We start from the raw sequence: 23,432 nt of genomic DNA on the forward strand, positions 1-23,432 counted from the left end.
TGTCAGCAAAAAATGTAGCACATTGCATGGCTGCAGCCTCAGTGAACCTGGCAAGGTTACATGGGTGTTGCTGCTGGCTGTGGGAAGACTGGCTTATCAGGAGCCATTGGCACTATGCCAGCTTTAAATTAATAGAGATGTGATGGATGTGTGCGTGTGCATACCTGCAAAGGTATGTCGACATGTGCCTGAACATTTCAGTGCAGCATTATCAAAGGTGCTGCCTTTTGCATACAATATTAAACTGAAGTCTGGTTTGCCTGAGCGCTAAAGCTCCCATGGCACCATTCAAAGTTTTCCCAATATCCTGTCCAACATACGCCCTTCAACCTACTCATTAAAAACAGATTAATTGCTCATTCATTGCTTTACTCTTGGTTGCTGTGCTTGCCTGTATAAACACTAACTGCAGTTCAAAAGTAATATTGGCTGTGCAGCACTTCAGAGTGTCCTGAGAACATGATAAGCTGCTATGTAAATACGAGTTCCTTCTCTTTCAAGCACTGGTTGTAGCATTGTGCTTTCACCTCTAGCTCAGTCCACATCACCAGTCTGATCTTTCTATTTATCACATTAACTGTCCTTCCAAAATGAAATTGCGACCAAAATTATTCTCTGGACTTTTTTGATAGACTCGTTGGATCGTCTGCAAACTCAGTTAACCCAACAGCCAACAGAGGAATGAGATTCCACACCATAGGCCTGGGCTAGATTCACATCTGTTGTTTTGTACCACAGTGCCATTCTAGTCACAAAATACGTTTAATAAGGTTGGAGAAATTAAAATTAAAGATTGCAATAATGATAAAGGAGGGAAAGATGAGGAAATACATAATTAGATGTAGGCTATATATTACAAAACTTTGTGAGATGGGATGGGTTTGGGGAAGGGGGAGGGCTGAACTGTCTAGTGATGATACTACGGCCATCATGGTATTGGGTAGGCACGATGGACCAGCTGATCTTTCCCTTCCCGCCAGTTTTGTACAGTCATATTAGGAATTTGAGCGTGAAGTCAGTACACCCAGTTTGTGACCCACCTGATTTTCTATTCATTCAGGGCATAAACTGGTGCAGGTTGTGAGCGGGCACGTATTCCCAGTGTGTGCTTCGTTCAGAGGAAGATCTATGACAGGAATACTAACTCTTACAGTCTGCCCCAGTATATTCTCTCTGCACTCTGAGCATTCATTTTATTAGTGTGTACTGAGACTTTTAAACTGACCATTTACTTGTCACTCTTGAAAGATACCAAGTTGAAACACTCTGGACCATCTCTAACCAGAGAGAATCTTATCTCCACTCAATGGCATTACCATCGCTGAACCCTCCACCATCAGCATCCTCCGGGTTACCATTGACCAGAAACTTAGCTGGACAAGCCATATAAATACCACAGCTACTAGTGCAGGTCAAAGGCTGGGAATTCTGCAGCAAATAACTCACCACCTGACTCCCCAAAGCCTGTCCACCATCTGCAAGTCACAAGTCAGGAGTGTGATGGAATACTCTCCACTTGCCTGGATGAGTGCAGCTCCAACAACACTCAAGAAGCTCAACACCATCCAGGACAAAGCAGCCCGCTTGATCGGCACCCCATCCACCACCTTAAACATTCACTCCCTCCACCACCGCCACACAGTGGCAGCAGTGTCTACCATATACAAGATGAACTGCAGCAACTTGCCAAGCCTCCTTCGACAGCACCTTCCAAACCCTCAACCTGTACCATCTAGAAGGACACGGGCAGCAGACGCATGGGGACACCATCACCTGTAGGTTCCTCTCCAAGCCGCGCAACATCCTGACTTGGAACCTGAAGCTCCCTTCCTAATAGCACTGTGGGTGTACCTACACCAGATTGACATGCTTAGGAGAAACTACAGACTAAAACTGAAGAGTTAGAAAAATTGACTTTGTCTTTTAAGAAAGTGGACAATACTGCAAAAGACGGCTGCATGTGTGTTTGAATATTGCCACACTGTCTGTTTAGAACAAAGAATACCTTCAAAGCTAAGAGGTTTCAATTGCACCCATCCTGAAACATTCCTGAATTGAATGGGTTCTACTGAAACACAGAAAGTATGAAGTGAAAACATCATAACCGGATTATTCTCATCCTGGGCCTTTGTGTAATCACCAAGCGGGAGAGACCAGAGCATCTCCTACCAGAAGCTGATGTGACAAACTTTTTACCTTAAAGACACCCAGAAAGAAGGATCACCAAACAGCTTGTTCAACTAAAGGCTGGAAAAAATTCCGCATGCCTTAAGGGAGATGTCTGACTGTAAAATTCTGCGTTTTTGACTTGTGCAGCAGTGAAATTGGCAGTGACCCTCTGTCTTCAAACTGAACTTTCAACCAAGAGAGAAATCTACAAACAGCTCAGGCCTGCAACCGACAAGAACTTGATTTCCAAGAGAATTCAACAGGTTTAGCGTGAACCCCGAAACTCTACCTCACCTGAAAACTGCTTACCCCTTTCCCTCACTGCCTCGTGTGTGTGTGTGTGTTCGGGATAAGGTGTATTTCTCAGTAAGTGATTAATCTGTTTTAAACCTACAAGAAAACCTGCCGCTCTCTGTCTATTTGACAAATAAAAGACCAAGAGGTTAAACCCTAATAACAAGCACTTGCTGTGGTCAGGTGGGAGTTGAACGGTGGGAATCACCCGCATCTTTCACCATGTGACCATAACAAGACGGACTGCAATGGGTCACGAAGGCAGCTCACCACCACCTTCTCAATGGAAAATAGGAATGGGCAGCAAATGCTGGCCTTCCTAGCAACACTGACATCTCATAAAAGAATAAAAAAATTTGCAGTGCACCAAGAGAAAGAGTAAGCCAACCAGCTCCTCAGAAACAATACATAAAAAAAAACACTCCTTCCATATGGATTTTGTCGCTGCAAGCGCTATTATCTTTGGCAGCAGTGCTTCTTGTTTTGCCAACAGAAACCACTTTAACCTGACACTTTTTAAGTATGAAAATGGCAAAAGGCCACTTTTGAACTGTTTGAAAATAACAGTAGTAACTTGCATTTATATAGCGTCTTTACTGTAGTAAAACATCCCAAGGGACATCACAGGAGTGTTATCAAACATAATTTTGATATAGGACAGGTGACCAAAAGCTTGGTCAAAGGGATAGGTTTTTAGGAGTGTCTGGAAAGAGGAGAGAGGTGTAGAGGCAGAGAGGGTTAGGGAGAGAATTCCAGAGCTTGGGACCGAGGCAGCTGCAGTCATAATGTCATGAAGGTGCTTCCATTATTATTTTTTGAGGACGTGTCTTTAAAAGACTATGGAAAATACTAGAGGAGATGCTAGACTTGGCTTTAGTTTTAAAAAGCGTCACTGGAAGGAAACTTGGGACTTTGTTTAAAAACAAGCACTTACTGGAAGTCACATGTCTTAAGCAAAGTAAACAGCCAGAGCCTTATGGATTATGGAACTGTTTGGATCTGGAGAAGTCACATGTCTGGGTTTATGGCTCAGGAGTTTTGGTTTCGTTTTTGGATATTGGAAGTTGAGTAAAGTTGCAGCCTGCAGAGAGAGAAAAGCAACCAACCCATCCTGTTCCATCTCTGAGAAGCCCTGAGAATCCAGTGCGAGAGCTGGAGAAACTGATGCAGCATTTCACCTGAGAGGCTTCTGGAAGACTTCCCCTTGACATCTCCCGAATGAACTGCTTCTGAAAAGATCCCAGTGACAACCGCATGTGTCTAGTGACACCCGTCTACGTGCACTTGGATGCCAGAACAAAAGACCATCTGGAATGTTCCATATCTTATCCTTTTTCTTCAAAAATTGACAATAACTTGGCCAAAGTATTTTGTTTAAAACTGATCTCTGCAGAGCCTATTCTTTCAATTTTGTTTATTTTTTCTTAAACCAGTGTGTGTTTGGTTATTTTAGAAGGATCGACATTTATACTTTCATATTTTGAACTGTGTGTTAGTAAGCTTTGCATCTTTATTGAATAAGTCTTGTTTTATAATCAATAATTTTGTTCCTTATTAAAGAAACCTGGTTGGCGGATTTGTGTTCTGAACCAAATAGATAAAAGTACTAAAGTGGCCATATCCATAACTGGTTAAAACTAATTTTTTAAATATATGTTGTGACCAGTGGAGTAGTGGGACTAGAAGCAGACAGTGCATTCCTCTAGCCTCAGTCATAACAATAGCAGAGTTAACGTTTCAGGTCAGTGACCCTTCATCAAAACCAGTTCTAATGAAAAGCCACTGACCTGAAAGGTTAACTCTGCTTCTCTCTCCACAGATGCCGCCAGACCTGCTGAGTATTGCCAGCATTTCTTCTTTTTATTTCAGATTTCCAGCATCTGCAGTATTTTGCTTTTATCAATTTAATAAGAGATGTGCAAGGGGCTAGAACTGGAGGAGTGTAGAGATCTCGGAGGGTTGAAGGAAGTTGCAGAGATAGGAAGGAGTTAGGCCATGGAGGGATTTGAACGCAAGGATGATGATTGTAAATTGCATGTTTTGGCAGACTGGGAGTCAATGTAGGTCAGTGTGCACAGGGTTGATGGGTGAATGAGCCTTGGCGTGAGTTAGGATATGGGCAGCAGAGTTTTGGATGAGCTCAAGTTTGATGATTACAGTAGCCATGACAAAATCATTCTAAGTGATAAATGCATGACCTGGTGCTCCTAAATTAATAATGGTTTCCATATTGTCTTTGAACAGAGTTACTGCAAAAGATGTATCAGAAGGATGAAGAGATGAGAGCATTGCAGGTACAATATAACGTGAGTATACATTTTCCTATTGTAACCTAAAAGCTAAGTCAGAAATGAGGAAAAAAGTACAGAGAAACCTCCCTCAGCTTGCCTGAGCTAAAAGTACTGTCAATGGAGTTTGAACAGTTCACCCATCTCTTAAATCCCTAAAATTGCTTTACTTTTTAAGAGGCAGGCTAATATACTGAGAACATTTTAGTTAGTAAAATGTGTTGTCTTAGTTAGTGAGCAGGAAGCAACCTTTTTTGGAACTGGAAAGACTGTGTGATATAGGGTTTGCGTGGTGCATGCCTGTTAGGAGATATTGCAGTATGCTTCCTCCGTTCCTTGGGAGCTTGTTTTCATGTTCTAAACCAATATAGTCCTTGACGGGCCAATTCAGTTACATCAGCAAAACTGCTTTTTACTATCATTGTTCTTGCTCTCTTTAAAGGGTGGTGGAGTGGGGAAACATCTTGAAGGCAACAGTGATTATTTAGTTAAAATAAAAAATGATGTAAATTTTTCATTCCGGTCCTATTTTCTACATTTGTATAAATGAGCTATAACCTAAGCAACTGTAAAATCACTCAAGATGCTTGACACCGTCCAGGGCAAAGCAGCCCGCTCGATCGGCTCCCCATCCACCACTTTCAACATTCACTCCCTCCTCCATCGACGCACTGTGGCTGCAGTGTGTACCAGGTATAAGATGCATCACAGCAACTCACGTAGTCTCCTTTGACAAACCCGCAACCTCTACCACCCAGAAGAGCAAAAGCAGCAGACTCATGGGAACACCACCACCTACAAGTTCCCCTCCAAGTCACACACCATCCTGACTCGGAACTATAATGTCGTTCCTTCACTGTTGCTGGGTCAAAATCCTGGAACTCCCTTCCTAATAGTGCTGTGGGAGTACCTGTAATATATGGACTGTGGTTTAAGAAGGCAGCTCACCACCACCTTCTCAAGACAATTAGGGATGGGTGATAAATGCTGGATTTGCCAGCAATGCGCACATCCCATGAATGAAAAAAAAACAAAAATTTGTCAAAGGGAGGAAAATCAGGAACTATTCAAAATGTCATAAGGTCCTTGACTTTCCTACATCGTGCATATAAGCCCATCCTTCATTTACTCCTATTTTCCTCAGACCATGGTGAAAATTTTCTGTCAAAGTATCTTGGAAGAAAGCTTCAAAATGGGTAAGCCAAGGCATGATTTATTTCTTTCATGCATAGAATATAAGAGCAGGGAGGATATGATGGAGCTGTATAAAAGGCTAGTTAGGTCACAGCTGGAGTACTGTGTACAGTTCTGGGCACCACACTATAGGAAGGAAGTGATTGCACTGGAGAGGGTGCAGAGGAGATTCACCAGGATGTTGCCTGGGCTGGAGCATTTCAGCTATGAAGAGAGACTAGATAGGCCAGGGTTGTTTTCCTTAGAGCAGAGAAGGCTGAGGGGGGACCTGATTGAGCTATACAAAATTATGAGGGGCATAGATAGGAAGAAATGTTTTCCCTTAGCAGAGGTGTCAATAACCACGGGACATAGATTTAAGGTAAGGGGCAGGAAGTTTAGAGGGGATTTGAGGAAAAACATTTTCACCCAGAGGGTGGTTGGAATCTGGAACACACTGCCTGAAGGGGGTGGTAGAGACAGGAACCCTCACAACATTTAAGAAGTATTGAGATGAACACTTGAAACGCCAGAGCACACAAGGCTACAGGCCAACTGCTGGAAAATGGGATTAGAGTAGATAGGTGCTTGATGGCCGGCACAGACTCGATGGGCCGAAGGGCCTGTTTCTGTGCTGTATAACTCTATGACTCTATGAAGGCTTTAAACCATCTGCCAGGTGGTGTCAGTTTGGTTTCAGTTGATTTGGTCGATGTTGTTGGTACTTCTCCAGTGAAGGGGTTCCAGGATTTGTTGGACCTGACTCAATGATTCCAGGTGTCCATGATGTCTTTTAAACAGAAATGTCAATAATGGCGATCACTAAGAGTTTACAGCCTTAGTCCTATCTCAGAGGAACCATCCCCAAAAATAGTCCTTAGAATTTCGCTGACTGATGCATTTTTGTAGTAAAAGAAAGAAAGGACTTGCATTTACATAGCACCTTTCACAACTTCAGGATGTTTCAAAGAACTTTATAGCCAACTTCAAAGAACCTTACTTTTGAAATGTAGTCTCTGTAGTAATGTAGGAGACGCAGCAGCCAATTTTCATTCAGCAAGGCTCCACAAGCAGCAAAGAGATATTGACCCGATAATCTCTTTCAGTGATGTTAGTTGAGGGATAAATGTTGGCCTTGCACACTGGGGAGAACTTTTCAAAATAGTGCCGTGGCTTCTTTTACATCCACCAGTGAGAGCAAGCGGGTCCTTGGTTTAATGTTTCACCTGAAAGGCAACATCTTCAGTTTTGCAGCACCCCCTCTGTTCTGCAATATTAGTGCTCAGTTCCCTCAAGTGTGATTTGAATTCATGCCCTTCTGATTTAGAGATCAGAGTGCTACTGCTGCACCATGGCTGATACTTAAATTGTGGGGGTCAACGTTTCAAGAACAGAAATTAAGTCAAAGACCACAGTTAGAAGGGGCACAATTGGTAGAGCTCCAACTGGGAGGACTTCCACAATGTCAATAAAGTAATAGCAAAATAGTGCAGATGCTGGAAATCTTAGATAAAAGCAAGAAATGCTGGAAATACTCAACAGGTCTGACAGCATCTGTGGAGAGAGAAGTAGAGTTAACCTCTTCAGGTCAGTTCTGATGAAAGGTCACTGACCCGAAACGATAACTCTGCTTCTCTCTCCATAGATGTGGCCAGATTTGCTGAGTATTTCCAGCATTTCTTGTTTTTATTCCACAATGTCATCTCTGGTTGTAGCAAGGCCATTGAGCTCTCATAGCAAGAATGTCCTATGCATCTATCAATATTGAAGGTGCTGCATCTCCAGGATGTGATGGCCTATTGGTTGTTTCCTTGGTAGTTAGATTGAAAACGTAGCTGTTTGCTGGCAGTAGACTCCATTGATCCTGCTCAAGAAGTGCAGCTTTCAGAGCTGTTCTAGGATGGGCTCTTATCTAAGATAGATATTCCTGTATGCCTCCCCCCCCCCACCCCTCCCATTTTACCAGCCAGTCCCTGGCCCCTTTTGAAGATTTAGGTCAAGGGAGCAAAGCTCATTGTGATAACTCCTTGACCACAACTTAAAATGTAAGCAAAGTGGAAATATACCTCTCTCACTACATAATGCAAATAGATTTTGTGCTCCCTTAGTGTAGACTGTTAATGTATATTTCTAACTCTATTTTAGTTAGACATTTTATTGCTTTAACAAGAGTTGAGCTGTGAATTCTATCTGACAAGATATTCTATTTCAGCTTTCTATTCCATCAGTTTCTGAAAGGCCTCTGCAAAATGCTTTCTTTTCAATTGCAATGTTAATTGGATTTTTTTTCTCTCTTCGGAAACACCTTTTCTACATTAAAGGCACTACACAAATGCAAGTTTATCCCGTGGTCTTTGAGAAGTCATAGTCATTTTTTTATTTTTCTTCAATAATCGGCCTGGACATTTTGCTGATGTTTGTGTGTTCAAACCCATCAGTTCTACTGGGTCCAGTTAATGCAATCTGGGTCACTTTTTTTAAAATTGAAATCGCTTCTTGCTGAGAGTGTAAAGAATAAAACCAAGTTAAACTACATTAATTGTGTATTTTCTTGGGGAAGATTATTTTATAAAGTAGCAAAATCATAGGGTCATACAACACAGAGGAGCCTATTGGGCGCATCGCTCCTGCACTGCCCTTTGAAAGTGCTGTCCAATTAGTCCTGTCCCCTGTAGAATCATAGAATGATACAATTTTTTGGTATCATAAATGCTTTAATTTATTTTTGCATGAGAAATTACGACCTATTCTTGCATCTCTGGAATGTGCTGTAAAGTACAAAAGCATTTTGCATCCATTTTATTGCAACATTCTCTGGGAAGCATTGCAATGGCTTAGTGGCTAAATCCTTGCAGTAGTTCTGAGTCATGCAGCTCAGGAAGGTCTTGGATCTTCATCCCTACATTATGGTGCATTAGCTATCGTTGACCAACATGATGCAGGGATGCCAGCGTTACCAGATGTGTTCCTCCGGAGCAGACTCTTTAGGGAGGCCGTGGAAGTAGTTATAATTGATTAATTCAAATGCAGATTAGATGGGTTTCTTTCAAAAAATAACATTTTGGTCTTCACCACATGAGGAACTTGAGACACGACATGTGCTAAGTGTTTGTGGCAGTACTTTATAATAGGCCCTGTTCTGAAATTTATTTTCAAGAATTTCACACTCGTGCTAATTCAGCACTTTATATTAAAGTTAACAATGATGAACTGTGAAATGCAGATTCTGTTCATAAAAACTTATAACCCAGAATGAACTGTGAGGTGGAAGACACAATGAAATGCTGAAAGTCTGAAATCTAAATAGAAATTGCTGGAAGTAGTAATGAGCAGTTTTTTTTTGGATTGGAGGTAGGTATGCAGTGGGGTTCCCCAGGGATTGGCCCTAGGACCACTGCTTTTCTTGATCTATATTAATGACCTAGACTTTGGTATACAGGGCACAATTTCAAAATTTACAGATGACGTGGAACTTGGAGGTGTACTGAACTATGAGGAGGATAGTAATAGACTTCAAGAGGGCACACACAGGATGGTGGGCTGGGTGGACATGTGGCAGATAAAATTTTATGCAGTGGTCCATTTTGGAAGGAATAACGAGGAGAGGCAATATAAAATAAAGGATACAATTCTAAAGGAGGTCCAGGACCAGAGAGACCTGGAGGTATATGTGCACAAATCATTGAAAGTGACAGGACAGGTTGAGAAAGTGGTTAAAAAGACATACAGGATCCTGGGCTTCATAAATAGAGGCATAGAGTACAGAAGCAAGGAAGTTATAATGAGTCTTCATAAAATACTGGTTCAGCCTCAACTGCGTCCAATTCTGGGCACCACACTTTAGAAAGGATATGAAGGCTTTAGCAAAGGTGCAGAAAAGATTTGCAAGAATGGTTGCAGGGATGAGGGACTTCAGTTTAGTGGATAGATTGGAAAAGCTGGATTTGTTCTCAGATAAGCGAAGGTTCAGAGGAGATTTCATAGAGGTGTTCAAAATCATGAGGGGTCTGGACAGAGTAAGTAGGGAGAAACTGTTCCCATTGGCGGAAGTGTCGAGAACCAGAGGACACGGATTTAAAGTGATCAGCAAAAGAAACAATAGTGACATGAGGAAAAACTTTTTTTATGCAGCGAGTGGTTAGGATCTGAAATGCACTACCTGAGAGTGTGATGGAGGTAAATTCAATTGTGACTTTCAGAAGGGAATTGGGTAAGTATCCAAAGAGAAAATTTCCAGGGCTACGGGAGAAGGGCAAGGGAGTGGGACTAGCTGAGTTACCCTTGCAGAGAGACAGTATGGACATGACAGGCTGATAGGCCTCCTCCTGCGTTGTAACGATTCTGTGAATCATCAAGTGCACAGCAGGTCCATCAACATCTGTAAGGAGAAAAGACAGATTTGGGTATGGATAGGGGCACCAACCCTTCATAATTGTCCAGTAATTAAATTGATCTCCAGGATACTGCTGCAATCGGGGAGAAAAATCGAAGCGGCATTAAAAATAATTGTATTTTTCATTTATTAGTTATAAAAAAATATTGGCGAGGGGGGTAAAAAGACTATTTGACAGGCAGAGTGGTTAGAGGTGGGAGGTCATGTCATGAAACCTCCAGGAATATATTCAGCCAGAGTCAGCAACTCTAGGGGCTGGATTTTGTAGTCCCACTGCCGGGAGTGGCAGCAGGCGTGGAACATGGCGGCCGTCCCCCACAGGACCCACGCCACCTAGATTATGTGGTGGGTGGTCACTTTACAAATTGACAGCGGCCGCCCCCCTCCAATCACGTAGCTGGGGCAGCCTCGGTGATGCTGTTCACAGCGTTCACCCCCCCCCCACCCACCCACATCAGAGTGCAGAATTCAGCCCCCCTGCCCCCCCCAAAAAACCCATGTGTGCGCAATTCACCCCTTCACCCCCATACCCATCAGTGTGCAGAGTACACCCCTTCCCTACCTCGGTGGCGCCAGCTTTTCCTGGATCGCCACGCGTTACACTGAAGATCGGGAACTGAAGGTAAGATTGCTGCGGTTTGCATTTTAATTCATGCAAATATGTAATTTAAATATGCTAACTCGGGTTCCGTCACAGAGCGGCAGCAGGGCAGCCTCGGAGCTACCCCACTACTGGGAAGATCAGACCCGGCAATCCCGGCATCGGGTTCTGTGGCAGGGCAGCAGTTGTTACTCCCATACTCCGGCAGCTCCTCTCCCCGCCCCAGCACCTCAGAATCCAACATTGGGCTGGGAACAAAATCCAGCCCTAAGCGTGGACCTTTTATTAGAACTGGAACCTGGAAGGTCACAGCACCACTTAAATCTGGTAGGGAGGTAAGGGGTGAGGGGAGCTGGTGGGTGGGACAGAACAGCAGGTATCAGGAATGTTGACTACTTCCAATTTTTTACTCCCCAGTCTTTTTACAGCTCTATTAGCTGACACTATAATTTATAGTTCCCAGTTCTGTGAAGGGTCTGGGTAAAATCCTACAGCACAGAAAGAGGCCATTCAGCCTATCATGCTATTCAATTAGTCCCAATCACATGCTGTTTCCCCATAGCCCTGCAAAGTTATCTTTTTCATGTGTGTGTGTGTGCATATATCCATTTCTCCTTTGAAAGTTACTATTGAATCTGCTTCTACCACTCTTTCAGGCAATGCATTCCAGATCATCATAACTCGCTGTAATATTAACTTGTGCTTCCTCCTTAAAGATGCTGACAGAACTGCTGTGAATTTCCACTGTGCTCATTTTAATTTGAGTTGTAAAAGTTCAGCTGATAGGTAAGAGTTAACGCCTGACATTTATTTCAGAGCTTGTTGGCTGATTTGCATTTTTGTTTTATTTTACCAGGATCGCATTGCAGATTTGGAAAGTGTAAGTAATTCTTCGTGGCAAGTCCTTGCGTTGTGTACATATAGCTTTTTTTGTGTATGTTTAGGATTGACTGTTTCATGTACAATAGTTCTCAATAGAGAGTGTCCTGCAATTTAAGATTATTCATAGCACCACTCCAAATTGCCAAAAGGACACTGCAACTCTATTAAAAAAAACTAGCAAAGCTCGCTGGCACAATGGAGCCGGTGTCTTTTATAATAGCCAAAAACTGAACTTGAACTCAATCCGGTATGGTATGGAACTCTTCTCCGCTGCTTCATAGAATCTTACAGCGCAGAATAAGACCCATTGTGCCTGTGCTGGCTCTTTGAAAGAGCTAACCAATTAGTTCCACTGTTTCCCCATGGCCCTGCAATGTTTTCCTTTTCACGTATATATCCAATTCTTTTTTGAAAGTTCCGATTGAATCTGCTTCCACTGCCATTTGGGCAGTGCATTCCAGATCATCACGGCTCACTTGAGTAAAATAAAATCTTATCTCCCTACTGTTTTTTTTGCCAGTTACCCTTAAATCTGCATACTCTGATTACTGTCTTTCCTGCCAGTAGAAATAGTTTCTTCCCATTTACTCTATCCAAACACCTTATAATTATGATTTAGTAACCATGAGCCGATAGTGCACATCTGTCCATTAATTGGCACTAAATTGTTTGGACTTTGACTTGCTGATATGAAAGTAATCACATTGGGTCGGAGGGCTAGTCCAGGTTGTTGGAGAACAGTGGGTGTTACTTTAGTAATTTTGAAAGAAACTTGCTCCAGCTTGGCACCAAATGGAATTTATCAAACACTGCTAAGAAACTTGCTATATGAAACCATCAGTGTAACTCAGAAGAAAATATGACAGTGTGTCTCGACAAACGCTCCTCCTTTTCAGCCAAAGCTGAAGCTGCATTGATCCTGTCGAATGGAGGTCTGTTATCAAGGGGCACAGACTTGAGTGTATGTAGTGCATATCTGATTTAGCCATCTGTCACCAGATCTGGCTAGACCACATTGAACACCACTGGGCCTTGCACACCTCTGCCAAAACTGCTACTACTCAGGATCATCCTGGAAACCCACCATCTCCTTCAACTCTTTCCCCCTCCAACACCAAGTACAAGTACTTGCCTAAGATTGAATCTGTCCTGTTTCTATCTTGTTTCCATCCTCCTCCGTGGGTGCTCACTCAGGCTACATCTGGTACCATGCAACCTCAGTGTCCTGTTTCACCCTGAACTCAGCTTTAAAGTGAAGGTCCATCTATTTAGCAATGCCCACCTCTGACACTGCCTCAACCCAGCACCGCTCAGCCAACCTGCAACCTCAATTTTTCCGAAACTTTGCTTGCCTCTGCCCCAGCCTGTTTCACCCTACATAAACAGTAACTTGTCCAAAACACCGCGACCCATATTCTGTTCCACACTTAGTCCATTCCTGTTGCTTCTTTGCAATGTCCTGTCCCCATTCTGTCATCAGTGGCAGAGCCTTCAGCCATGTTGGCTATACATACTAGAAGCCTCTCAATCCTTCTGCCTTGTTGTAAGAATAGCCCCAGTTGGCCCCAGTTCTGCTTCATTGCCAACAGCCTTGACTACAGGCTGCTGCCACCTTTTCTGGCTGCTGCCCAACCTCGCCTTCCCCAGTCAGTTTTTAAAAAAATCCTTTAATTTAATGTCAGCAAAATGAAACACATCCCCTTCAGTTCTTGTCAGTAACTGCCCATCTTTAATGCCAGTTTAAGCAGTTTCCCCTGCAGGGTTGAGCCGTTCTGTGCTATTTTGATACGGATTTTGAAGCATGCTTTTGATTTTGGAATGGGAATCTTGTGCCTTGCCAGTTTGCACTCCTCTACAGTTTTTCTCAGTTATTCTATCTTTGCAGCAACCACCCTGGGTCAAATTTTTAAGAACCTGCTCTTACTGCAGTTGCTCCTTTTTGTGCCACACACCTATCAATATCTTAAATTCTGCAGTGTCTCTTTAAAATGCACTGTGTGCCATGTTATTTGATCTTTGGAGTGATAATGAGGATGGATATAATAATTAAGACAATGTCAGCAATTCATGCTTGGACATGAGCCTTTCAAACAGTTTGGTTTCATTCAGTCTGTTCTTTGTGAATGCAAATTGAGCTTGTATGACATTAACTTATCATGCAAACATGTGGTTTTCTTGGGTGTGCTATATATCCTTTCATCACCCTTTTATATGCCATTAGTTTTCTTGGAAAAATATTTTTCTTGATGTTGTTTTATATACGAGTTTTAGAGTTGCTTGCAAACAATTTGTGGAAGCCAGTGTGTCAATTGGAATAGTCCTACTTCAGTAACGTTATACCTTGGGATTAGGATGTGCCACAGTGGCCATTTTTTGCCCTGCATACTGGGACTTCACTGGTGCTTATGGAATGAGATGGCATTGCCCTGGTTCTGAGCCCACATCCCATGGCTGGAAGGGAGCCCAGATGCATTGTCTGTATAATATGCAGCTTATCTAAGAAAAACAGAAAATGCTAGAAACACTCATTGACAAGTTGATACTGTCGAAGGGTCCAATCTGAAACATTAACTGGCCCAGCATTCTCCCAACAGATGTTGCCTGACCAACTGGGTGGTTCCAACATTTCTGTTCTTGTTTCAGCTTTCCTACTTCTGCAGTATCTTGCATTTCAAACGGAGTTCTCTAAACTTGTTCTCCAGCTTGTTGCTGAAACAAAGTATGTTCAAAGAGCTGTTGAAAGTAAATAGTTTTGTGAGCTTTTTAGTGACTGTTACATACATCATTCTTCAGTGCTACATAGTATTTACAGCACAGAAACAGGCTATTTGAGGTCCATATCAGTGTTCATGCTCCACACAAACCACCTACTGCTCTTTTTCATCTAACCCCATACACACAATTTCTATTCCTTTCTCCCTAGTGTGTAACTTGCTTCCCCCGAAATGGATCTATGCTATTTGCCTCAATTATTACCTGTGGCAGCAAGTTCCACATTCAAAATACTCTTTGGGTAAAGAAGTTTCTCCTGAATTCCCATCAAATTTATTAGCGACCATCTTATATTGATGGCCTCTAGTTCTGGTCTCAACTGCAAATGGAAATGTCTTCTCTATGTCAATCCTGTCAATCCCATTCATAATGTAAAAGGTCTCTATCAGTTCACCCCTCAGTCTTCTCTTTTCTAGACAATAAAGACCAAGCCTGTTCAATCTTTCCTGACAGTTATAATCTGACTATTCTGCCACTCCAGTAAGTCTTTTTTAACATCTCTAGTGCCTCTATATCCTTTTTGTAATATGGAGACCAGAACTGTTCACAGTGTTGTAAGTATTATCTAACCAAGGTTCAACGGTTATATGCAAGTCTAATATGATGCTTTTCTGTCCCATCTCTCAAGAAATGAACGCCAATGCTTAGTTTGTTTTTTTTTGCTTTTTTCTGGCCTTATTAACCTGGTTTTATGTTCTTATCAGAATACTGAGAGCTGGCACACTTTCCATTTCAGGAACTCTGTCAGGATCAAGCAAGGTCAGGTACGGCGTGATAAGATCCATAGTAAAACTTTCCTCCACTGCCCCGACAATAGCAGCTTTTATATATCATGGATCTAGAAGTTCAAGTTGCATTTAGATACGTCATGTTTATGAGCTGAAAGTCCAGTCTCTGTGCAGACCAGTTTTTTATATTCTTTTCACGGGATCTGGATGTCACTGGCATTTATTGCCCATCCCTAATTGCCGTTGAGAGAAGGTGGTCGTGAGGTACCTTCTTGAACCGCTGCAGTCCATGTGGTGTAGATACACCCACTGTGCTGTTAGGAAGGGAGTTCCAGGATTTTGATCCGGCAACAGTGAAGGAATGGCGATATAGTTCCAAGTCAGGATAGAGTGTGGCTTGGAGGGGAGTTTGCAGGTGGTGGTTTTCCCAGGCATCTGCTGCCCTTGTCCTTCTAGGTAGTCGTGATTGCAAGTTTGGAAGGTGCTGTCGAGTGCTTGGTGAGTTGCTGCAGTGCATCTTGTAGATGGTACACACTGGTGCCACTGTGCTTCAGTGGTGGAGGGAATGAATGTTGAAGGTGAAGAATGGGGTGCCAAACAAGCGGGCTTCTTTGTTCTGGATGGTGTTGAGCTTCTTGAGTGTTGTTGGAGCTGCACTCAACCAGGCAAGTGGAGAGTATTCCATCACACTCCTATAGATGGTTGACAAGCTTTGTGGAGTCAAGAGGTGAGTTAGTCGCTGCAGAATTCCCAACCTCTGACTTGCTCTTGTAGCTACAGTATTTATGTGGCTGGACCAGTTCATTTTCTGGTCAATGGTAACCAGCAGGATGTTGATAGTGGGGAATTCAGGATGGTAATTCCTTTGAATGTCAAGGGGAGATGGTTAGATTCCCTCTTGTTGGAGATGGTCAATGCCTGGCACATGTGTGGCATAAATGTAACTTGCCACTTATCAGGCCAAGCCTGGATGATGTCCAGGTTGTTACGGTCAAGTGAGGAGGGGTTGAAGGGCTTCCCTCTTTTCCCTCTCCATGTTAGACCATAACAGGTTTAATTCTTTCTTAAAGTGGATGTACTGGAAAATTCAGTAGGTGTTTGATTATTTACTTGCTATGATCATAACGAGAACCAATCGGACAGGTTTTCTTAAGTTAACAACGAAAGAGGTTAACTTTATTGTACCTAATCTGAACTTATAAAATAATAAACTTGCAAACTTTCACGCTCACACACACTAGAGGTTTGCACACACACAAATAGGTTACAGTCTGGGGAAAGGTAGATTGGTTGAATTAGAGTCCATAAAAAAAACTATACAGTCTGTGGGGTTTGGTGATTCAGCTGACTTCCAGCTGAACTCTGTGATCCTGAGGCTTTTAGTTTGAAGAGGTAGATGACTGGTTCGGTGAGTATCTTGGAGATAGCGATGCAGATGATTTCCTCCAATGGGGTTTCTGATTGTAGCCAGAGTATGCAGAGGTAGTCAGTCAACAAGCAGGATTTGAAAGCTTTCAAGCTGAATGGAGAGAGGGACCCCTCAGGATCTACTCATGTCACAGTCCAGTTGCTTCTCCCCTGCCTCAGAGAAAACACCAGCTTAAAACCACAGATGGGGAGGGGCTTGTCACATGACAGTCACTCAGTGATTCAAAACATAGGCACAGTGGCGCAGTGGTTAGCACCACAGCCTCACAGCTCCAGGGACCCGGGTTCAATTCTGGGTACTGCCTGTGCGAAGTTTGCAAGTTCTCCCTGTGACCGCGTGGGTTTTCGCCGGGTGCTCCGGTTTCCTCCCACTGCCAAAGACTTGCAGGTGATAGGTAAATTGGCCATTGTAAATTGCCCCTAGTAGAGGTAGGTGGTAGGGAATATGGGATTACTGTAGGGTTAGTATAAATGGGTGGTTGATGGTTGGCACAGACTCGGTGGGCCGAAGGGCCTGTTTCAGTGCTGTATCTCTAAATAAATAAATAGCAGTTAGCAATATTTCTCTCTTGCAAAAAAGAACAAGCAGTTCCTTTAAACTTCCTGGGTCTTGGTTCTTGCTGGGGAATTAGCAGACATTTCGTCTCTCTCCTCACAGCATTGCAGTGTAGGATACAGTGTTGCAAATTAGGTAGCCAACTTAAGCTGCCAGCAAAATCAACTTTTAGCTGGTCTTTTAAAAATGTCTTTTGAAAAAGATTTTATATTCAGATCTCCAGTCAGTGGAATTAAGAAAATTATCATTCAACAAAGCGCATTGGCATAACAAGGTCTTGCTGCATATGGACACAGACTGCTTCAGTATCTGAGGAGTCGTGAATGATGCTTAACATTATGCAATCATCAGTGAACATCCCCACTTCTGACCTTATGATGGAGGGAAGGTCATTGATGAAGCAGCTGAAGATGGTTGGGCCTAGTGGTGATATTAATTCTGGCAATTGCACATGCAGAATTGGTTGTAATCCTTTCGCCAAAATGTTACGTCATTAGCAGCAGGTGATGTCATGACATTCAGGGATTCACTTAGCAGCCATTTTGCGATGTGCCTTCTGCAGTCATGCACACTGATTATGGAAATGAGTGAAAAAGGCCTGAGATTTGATCCCCAGTCTGTGCAGTTAGCCAGGGTGTAGGAGTATAACTGTGGGCATCAGTCTTTGTGGGCTAGCGGGAGGTAAGTTCAGTACCTATTGCTTTCTGCTATCCAATGACCACGGCTGGAAAGTGCAGGTAGATGGATATGATGTGGGGGAGGTGAGAGGGGCAGTTGTGATTACATGTGATTTATCATTGCATGTCCCACTGGTACTCGAAGCCTAGGTTCACACCTGAAGAATGATCACCTGGCAAGATACCAGTGTGTCTTGTTCCCTGCCACTCGGCACCCTCACTCCTCAACCCACTAGTGTGCTACAAAACAAAAGGTTAATTTACACAAATACAAGCGTATTTTACCAGTTAGGAATGTTTGTGGCAGGTCTAATGTTTGACATCACCTCCAGCATTACCAAAAGTGAATACTGAGCCATGCAGTGTTCTGATGGAGAACACTGACTAATGTGTACTGTTATTAAAGAAAAAGTTGACTCAACATCTTATGTTATTAAGGAGAATTTTGACCTCTGTGTACTGTGTTATGAAAGTACTTCCATTTTTTAATATTTTGTGAGGACTTGTGTTTTAAAATTGTGGAAATGGATTCCTTTGGAGGACTGAAAAGATTACATAGATGCTGGACTTCTTTTTTAAAGGACTTTGGGACTTGGTTTAGAAACACTTACTCCAAGTCACATGTCTTCAGCTAAGTAAACAGCAAGAACCTTGGTGACAAAGGGGAGTTGTTTACAGAGAAATGACACGTCAAGATTTATGGTGGTCAAGCGTTGGTTTCATTTTGGATATTATTTTGAGTCAGTTGGAGATCAGCCTGCTAAGAGAGAAGTCACCAGCTCATTCTCCAGAATCCAGTGTGATAGCTGAAACAGCTGATGCTGCATTTCTCCTGGAAAGCCTGCCAGACTAGTCCTCGACTTCGCCTGAAGAGAACTGCTCTAAAAAGATCCCAGTGACAGCCGTCTACGAGTATTTGGGATGCCAGAATAAAGGGACAACTGATATTCATTCTCCTTCAAGAATGAACAAGTATTTTGTAAAGAGATCCCTGCAGCGAAAACTTCTTTATTTTTTCTTTAACCAGTTTTTTTTGTGTGTGTGTGTGTGTGTGTGTGTGTGTGTGTGTGTGTGTGTGTGTGTTGGGCTAATTTAAGGGAACTTTCATATTTCAATCTGTGTGCATCTTTACTGAATAAGTCTTGTTTTATAATAAATTGATAATCTTGTTTATTAAAGAAACTTGGTGGATTTTATTCTGAAATAAAATAGTATATATAATTGGTATCGGTAACTGGGTAAACATTTAAATATATGTTGTGACCCATGGAGAAGTGGAACGAGAGAAAGACAGTGCACTCCTGCCTCAGTCGAAACAACTGTTCATGAGAAAATTGACCTGCTTGTACTGTTACTAAGCTTATATTTGTTTCAGTGCTGTGATCGATTTGAACAAACCAGAGTGAGAGTATAAGCATATTTTAACTTTGTTTTGAATCTAGAGCACGCGGATGGCTTTGGACCATCTTGAATCGGTGCCAGAGAGATTGAGTATCCTAGATGGCATCCGAGATCTGGAGGTAAAGACATTTTAATTGTTTTAATGGCCCTTTTTCATAACATGCGTTCTCACAAAATGTGAAAACATTGAGTGGAAAATTTATGTTTCATGGTGAAGTTGTAAAGCTTAATGCACGAAATCTCTGACTGTGGAAGGTTCCAGACAGATTTTGGAAATATTTGGAACTCTTTTATCGACAGGAATAGTCTTTTTATATACTTAAAGTATTAGAACCTCTAGTACAGAAATATTGTGTTTTGTACTGGACCTGTACCTGGGACTCCAGTATTGCTACTGAAGATGCGATATCGGTATGTGGAATACAGCTCAATCTTGATCCACAGATTGAATTTGCCAAAAATCATATCCTTTAATTGGACCTCCCCTTTAATGGGAATGACTGAACATGGTACATTTATAAAGGTTATAGTACAGAGCAACAGAAAAAGGAAAAGATGGATTAGTGTTTCTGTTGAAGTCCCCTTGCCAGAACTGAGAGATAATCAAGACTTGTGTATAGGATTAGATAAGATGAAGTGAGGAGGGAAGAGGGCAGTAAAAATCAGGTATGTTGATCTGTTGAAACTGCTTCAGTAGCCTGTAAACAGATTTTAGTTGTTAGCATTCCCACTTGCAGGTCGGGGGCAAGGGTTCAAGCCTACTCCAGAACATGAGCATAACATACGTGGACACTTAAGTACAACACTCGAGGAACACTGCTTTGTCAGGGGTTGTTTACCCTGGCTGGAGAGTCGAGAACCAGGTTGTCCAACATATGGACCGTGGCTGTAAACTGTACCGGGCTGTTCCTCATCTTCACTCTCACCAGGGATCCGAAGTGTCAGTTTCACACCTGACACCTGCTGACATCGAGAACAGCAGTTTAAAAGCACGCTGGAAAACTGCGAATCTGCTCAAAGTTCAAAAAACCTCTGTTCCCGATGTCAGTACCTGTCAGCTGTGACTCTGACAGTGCCATGTTTTTTTTTAAAGAAAACTGACCAACCATCTGCTGAGGGTTCCTGCTGTCTGCAGCTGTCAGAGAGAGAGGGAGGGAGGGAGACATAGAGAGAGAGTGGGGAACAGACAGTTTTTTATTCATTCATGGGATGTGGGCGTCGCTGGCTAGGCCAGCATTTATTGCCCATCCCTAATTTCCCATGAGAAGGTGGTGGTGAGCTGCGTTCTTGAACCGCTGCAGTCCATGTGAGGTAGGTACACCCACAATGCTGTTAGGAAGGGAGTTACATGAATTTGACCAAGCGGCAGTGAAGGAACAGCGATATAGTTCCAAGTCAGGATGGTGTGTGATTTGGAGGGGAACTTGCAGGTGATGGTGTTCCAATGCATTTGCTGCCCTTGTCCTTCTAGTTGGTAGAGATCGCGTGTTTGGAAGGTGCTGTCTAAGGAGCCTTGGTGCGTTGCTGCAGTGCATCTTGTAGATGGTATACACTGCTGCCATTGTGCGTCAGTGGTGGAGGGAGTGAATGTTTGTGAATGGGGTGCCAATCAAGCGGGCTGCTTTGTCCTGGATGGTGTCGACCTTCTTGAGTGTTGTTGGAGCTGCACCCATCCAGGCAAGTGGAGAATATTACATTACACTGCTGATTTGTCCCTTGTAGAGGGTGGACAAGCTTTGGGGAGTGGGTAGGTGAGTTATTCGCCGCAGGATTCCTCGCCTCTGACCTGCTCTTCTAGCCACGGTATTTATATGGCTAGTCCAGTTCAGTTTCTGGTCAATGGTAGTCCCTAGGGTGTTGATAGTGGGGGATTCAGTGATGGTAATGCCATTGAATGTCAAGGGGAGATGTTAGATTCTCTCTTGTTGGAGATGGTCATTGCCTGGCACTTGTGTGGTGTGAATGTTACTTATGCTTGTCAGCCCAAGCCTGGATATTGTCCAGGTCTTGCTGCATTTCTACACTGACTGCTTCAGTATCTGAGGAGTTGCGAATGGTGCTGAACATTGTGCCTACATCAGCAAACATCCCCACTTCTGACCTTATGATTGAAGGAAGGTCATTGATGAAGCAGCTGAAGATGGTTGGGCCGAGGACACTACCCTGAGGAACTCCTGCAGTGATGGCCTGGAGCTGACATGATTGACCTCCAACAACCGCAACCATCTTCCTTTGCGCTGCATATGATTCCAACCAGCGGAGAGTTTTCCCCCTGATTCCCATTGACTTCAGGAGCTAGGGCTCCTTGATGCCACACTCGGTCAAACGCTGCCTTGATGTCAAAGGCAGTCACTTTTACCTTACCTCTTGAGTTCAGCTCTTTTGTCCATGTTTGAACCAAGGCTGTAATGAGGTCAGGAGCTGAGTGGTCCTGGCGGAACCCAAACTGAGCATCACTGAGCAGGTTATTGCTAAGCAAATGCTGCTTGATAGCATTGTCAATGACACCTTCCATCACTTTACTGATGATTGGGAGTAGACTAATGGGGCGGTAATTTGCCGGGTTGGACTTGTCCTGCTTTTTGTGTACAGGACGTACCTGGGCAATTTTCCACATTGCTGGGTAGATGCCAGTGTTGTAGCTATACTGGAACAGCTTGACGAGGGGCGCAGCAAGTTCTGGAGCACCAGTCTTCAATAATACTGCCGGAATATTATCAGGGTGCCTAGCCTTTGCAGTATCCAGTGCCTTCTGTTGTTTCTTGATATCATGCGGAGTGAATCGAATTGGCTAAAGTCTGGTATCTGTGATGCTGGGGACTTCAGGAGGAGGCTGAGATGGATCATCCACTCAGCAGTTCTGGCTGAAGATTGTTGCAAATGCTGGGCTCCCCCATCATTGTGGATGGGGATATTTGTGGAGCCATCTCCTCCAGTTAGTTGTTTAATTGTCCACCACCATTCACGACTGGATGTGGCAGGACTGCAGAGCTTAGATTTGATCCGTTGGTTATGGGATCGCTTAGCTCTGTCTATCACATGCCGCTTACGCAGTTTGGCATGCAAGTAGTCCTGTGTTGTCGCTTCGCCAGGTTGACACCACATTTTGAGGTATGCCGGGTGCTGTTCCTGGCATGCCCTCCTGTACTCTCCATTGATCCAGGGTTGGTCTCCTGGTTTGATGGTAACGGTAGAGTGGGGGATATGCTGGGCCATGAGGTTACAGATTGTGTTTGAGTACAATTCTACTGCTGATGGCCCACAGTGCCTCACAGATGCCCAGTTTTGCATTGTTAGATCTGTTCGAAATCTATCCCATTTAGCACGGTGGTAGTTCCACACAACACGATGGAGGGTATCCTCAATGTGAAGGTGGGACTTCATCTCCCAAAGGACCGTGTGCTGGTCCTCCTACCGATGCTGTCATGGACAGCATCTGCAGTAGAGTGGGGGAAGAGAGAGAGAGAGACAGAGAGTGGGGAAGAGAGAGAGAGAGACAGAGAGTGGGGAAGAGAGAGAGAGAGAGAGAGAGTGGGGAAGAGAGAGAGAGAGAGAGAGTGGGGAAGAGAGAGAGAGAGTGGGGAAGAGAGAGAGAGAGAGAGAGTGGGGGTGGGGAAGAGAGAGTGAGAGTGGGGAAGAGAGAGAGAGAGAGAGAGTGGGGAAGAGAGAGAGAGAGAGAGAGAGTGGGGAAGAGAGAGAGAGAGAGAGAGTGGGGAAGAGAGAGAGAGAGAGAGAGTGGGGAAGAGAGAGAAGAGAGAGAGAGTGGGGAAGAGAGAGAGAGAGAGAGAGTGGGGAAGAAGAGAGAGAGAGAGAGAGTGGGGAAGAGAGAGAGAGAGAGAGAGTGGGGAAGAGAGAGAGAGAGAGAGAGTGGGGAAGAGAGAGAGAGAGAGAGAGTGGGGAAGAGAGAGAGAGAGAGAGAGTGGGGAAGAGAGAGAGAGAGAGAGAGTGGGGAAGAGAGAGAGAGAGAGAGAGTGGGGAAGAGAGAGAGAGAGAGAGTGGGGAAGAGAGAGAGAGAGAGAGAGTGGGGAAGAGAGAGAGAGAGAGAGAGTGGGGAAGAGAGAGAGAGAGAA

General features: G+C 43.6%; 1 protein-coding gene across 7 annotated transcripts in view; it reads left to right on the forward strand.

Annotated features, from left to right (window-relative positions):
* LOC137373594 (centrosomal protein of 128 kDa-like) overlaps window positions 1-23,432 on the forward strand; it is a 442,182-nt gene that overhangs the window by 346,467 nt on the left and 72,283 nt on the right. For 5 of the 7 annotated variants that reach the window (XM_068038587.1, XM_068038590.1, XM_068038593.1 and 2 more), the window contains 4 exons: window positions 4,708-4,769; window positions 11,775-11,798; window positions 15,277-15,336; window positions 19,404-19,481. In XM_068038587.1, the coding sequence (XP_067894688.1) occupies window positions 4,708-4,769; window positions 11,775-11,798; window positions 15,277-15,336; window positions 19,404-19,481 (224 nt within the window). The remainder of the gene's footprint in view (window positions 1-4,707; window positions 4,770-11,774; window positions 11,799-15,276; window positions 15,337-19,403; window positions 19,482-23,432) is intronic. The other 2 variants (XM_068038589.1, XM_068038591.1) reach the window with 2 other exon arrangements.

This window comes from Heterodontus francisci, chromosome 9, assembly GCF_036365525.1.
Source record: "Heterodontus francisci isolate sHetFra1 chromosome 9, sHetFra1.hap1, whole genome shotgun sequence".
NCBI classification, from domain to species: domain Eukaryota; kingdom Metazoa; phylum Chordata; class Chondrichthyes; order Heterodontiformes; family Heterodontidae; genus Heterodontus; species Heterodontus francisci.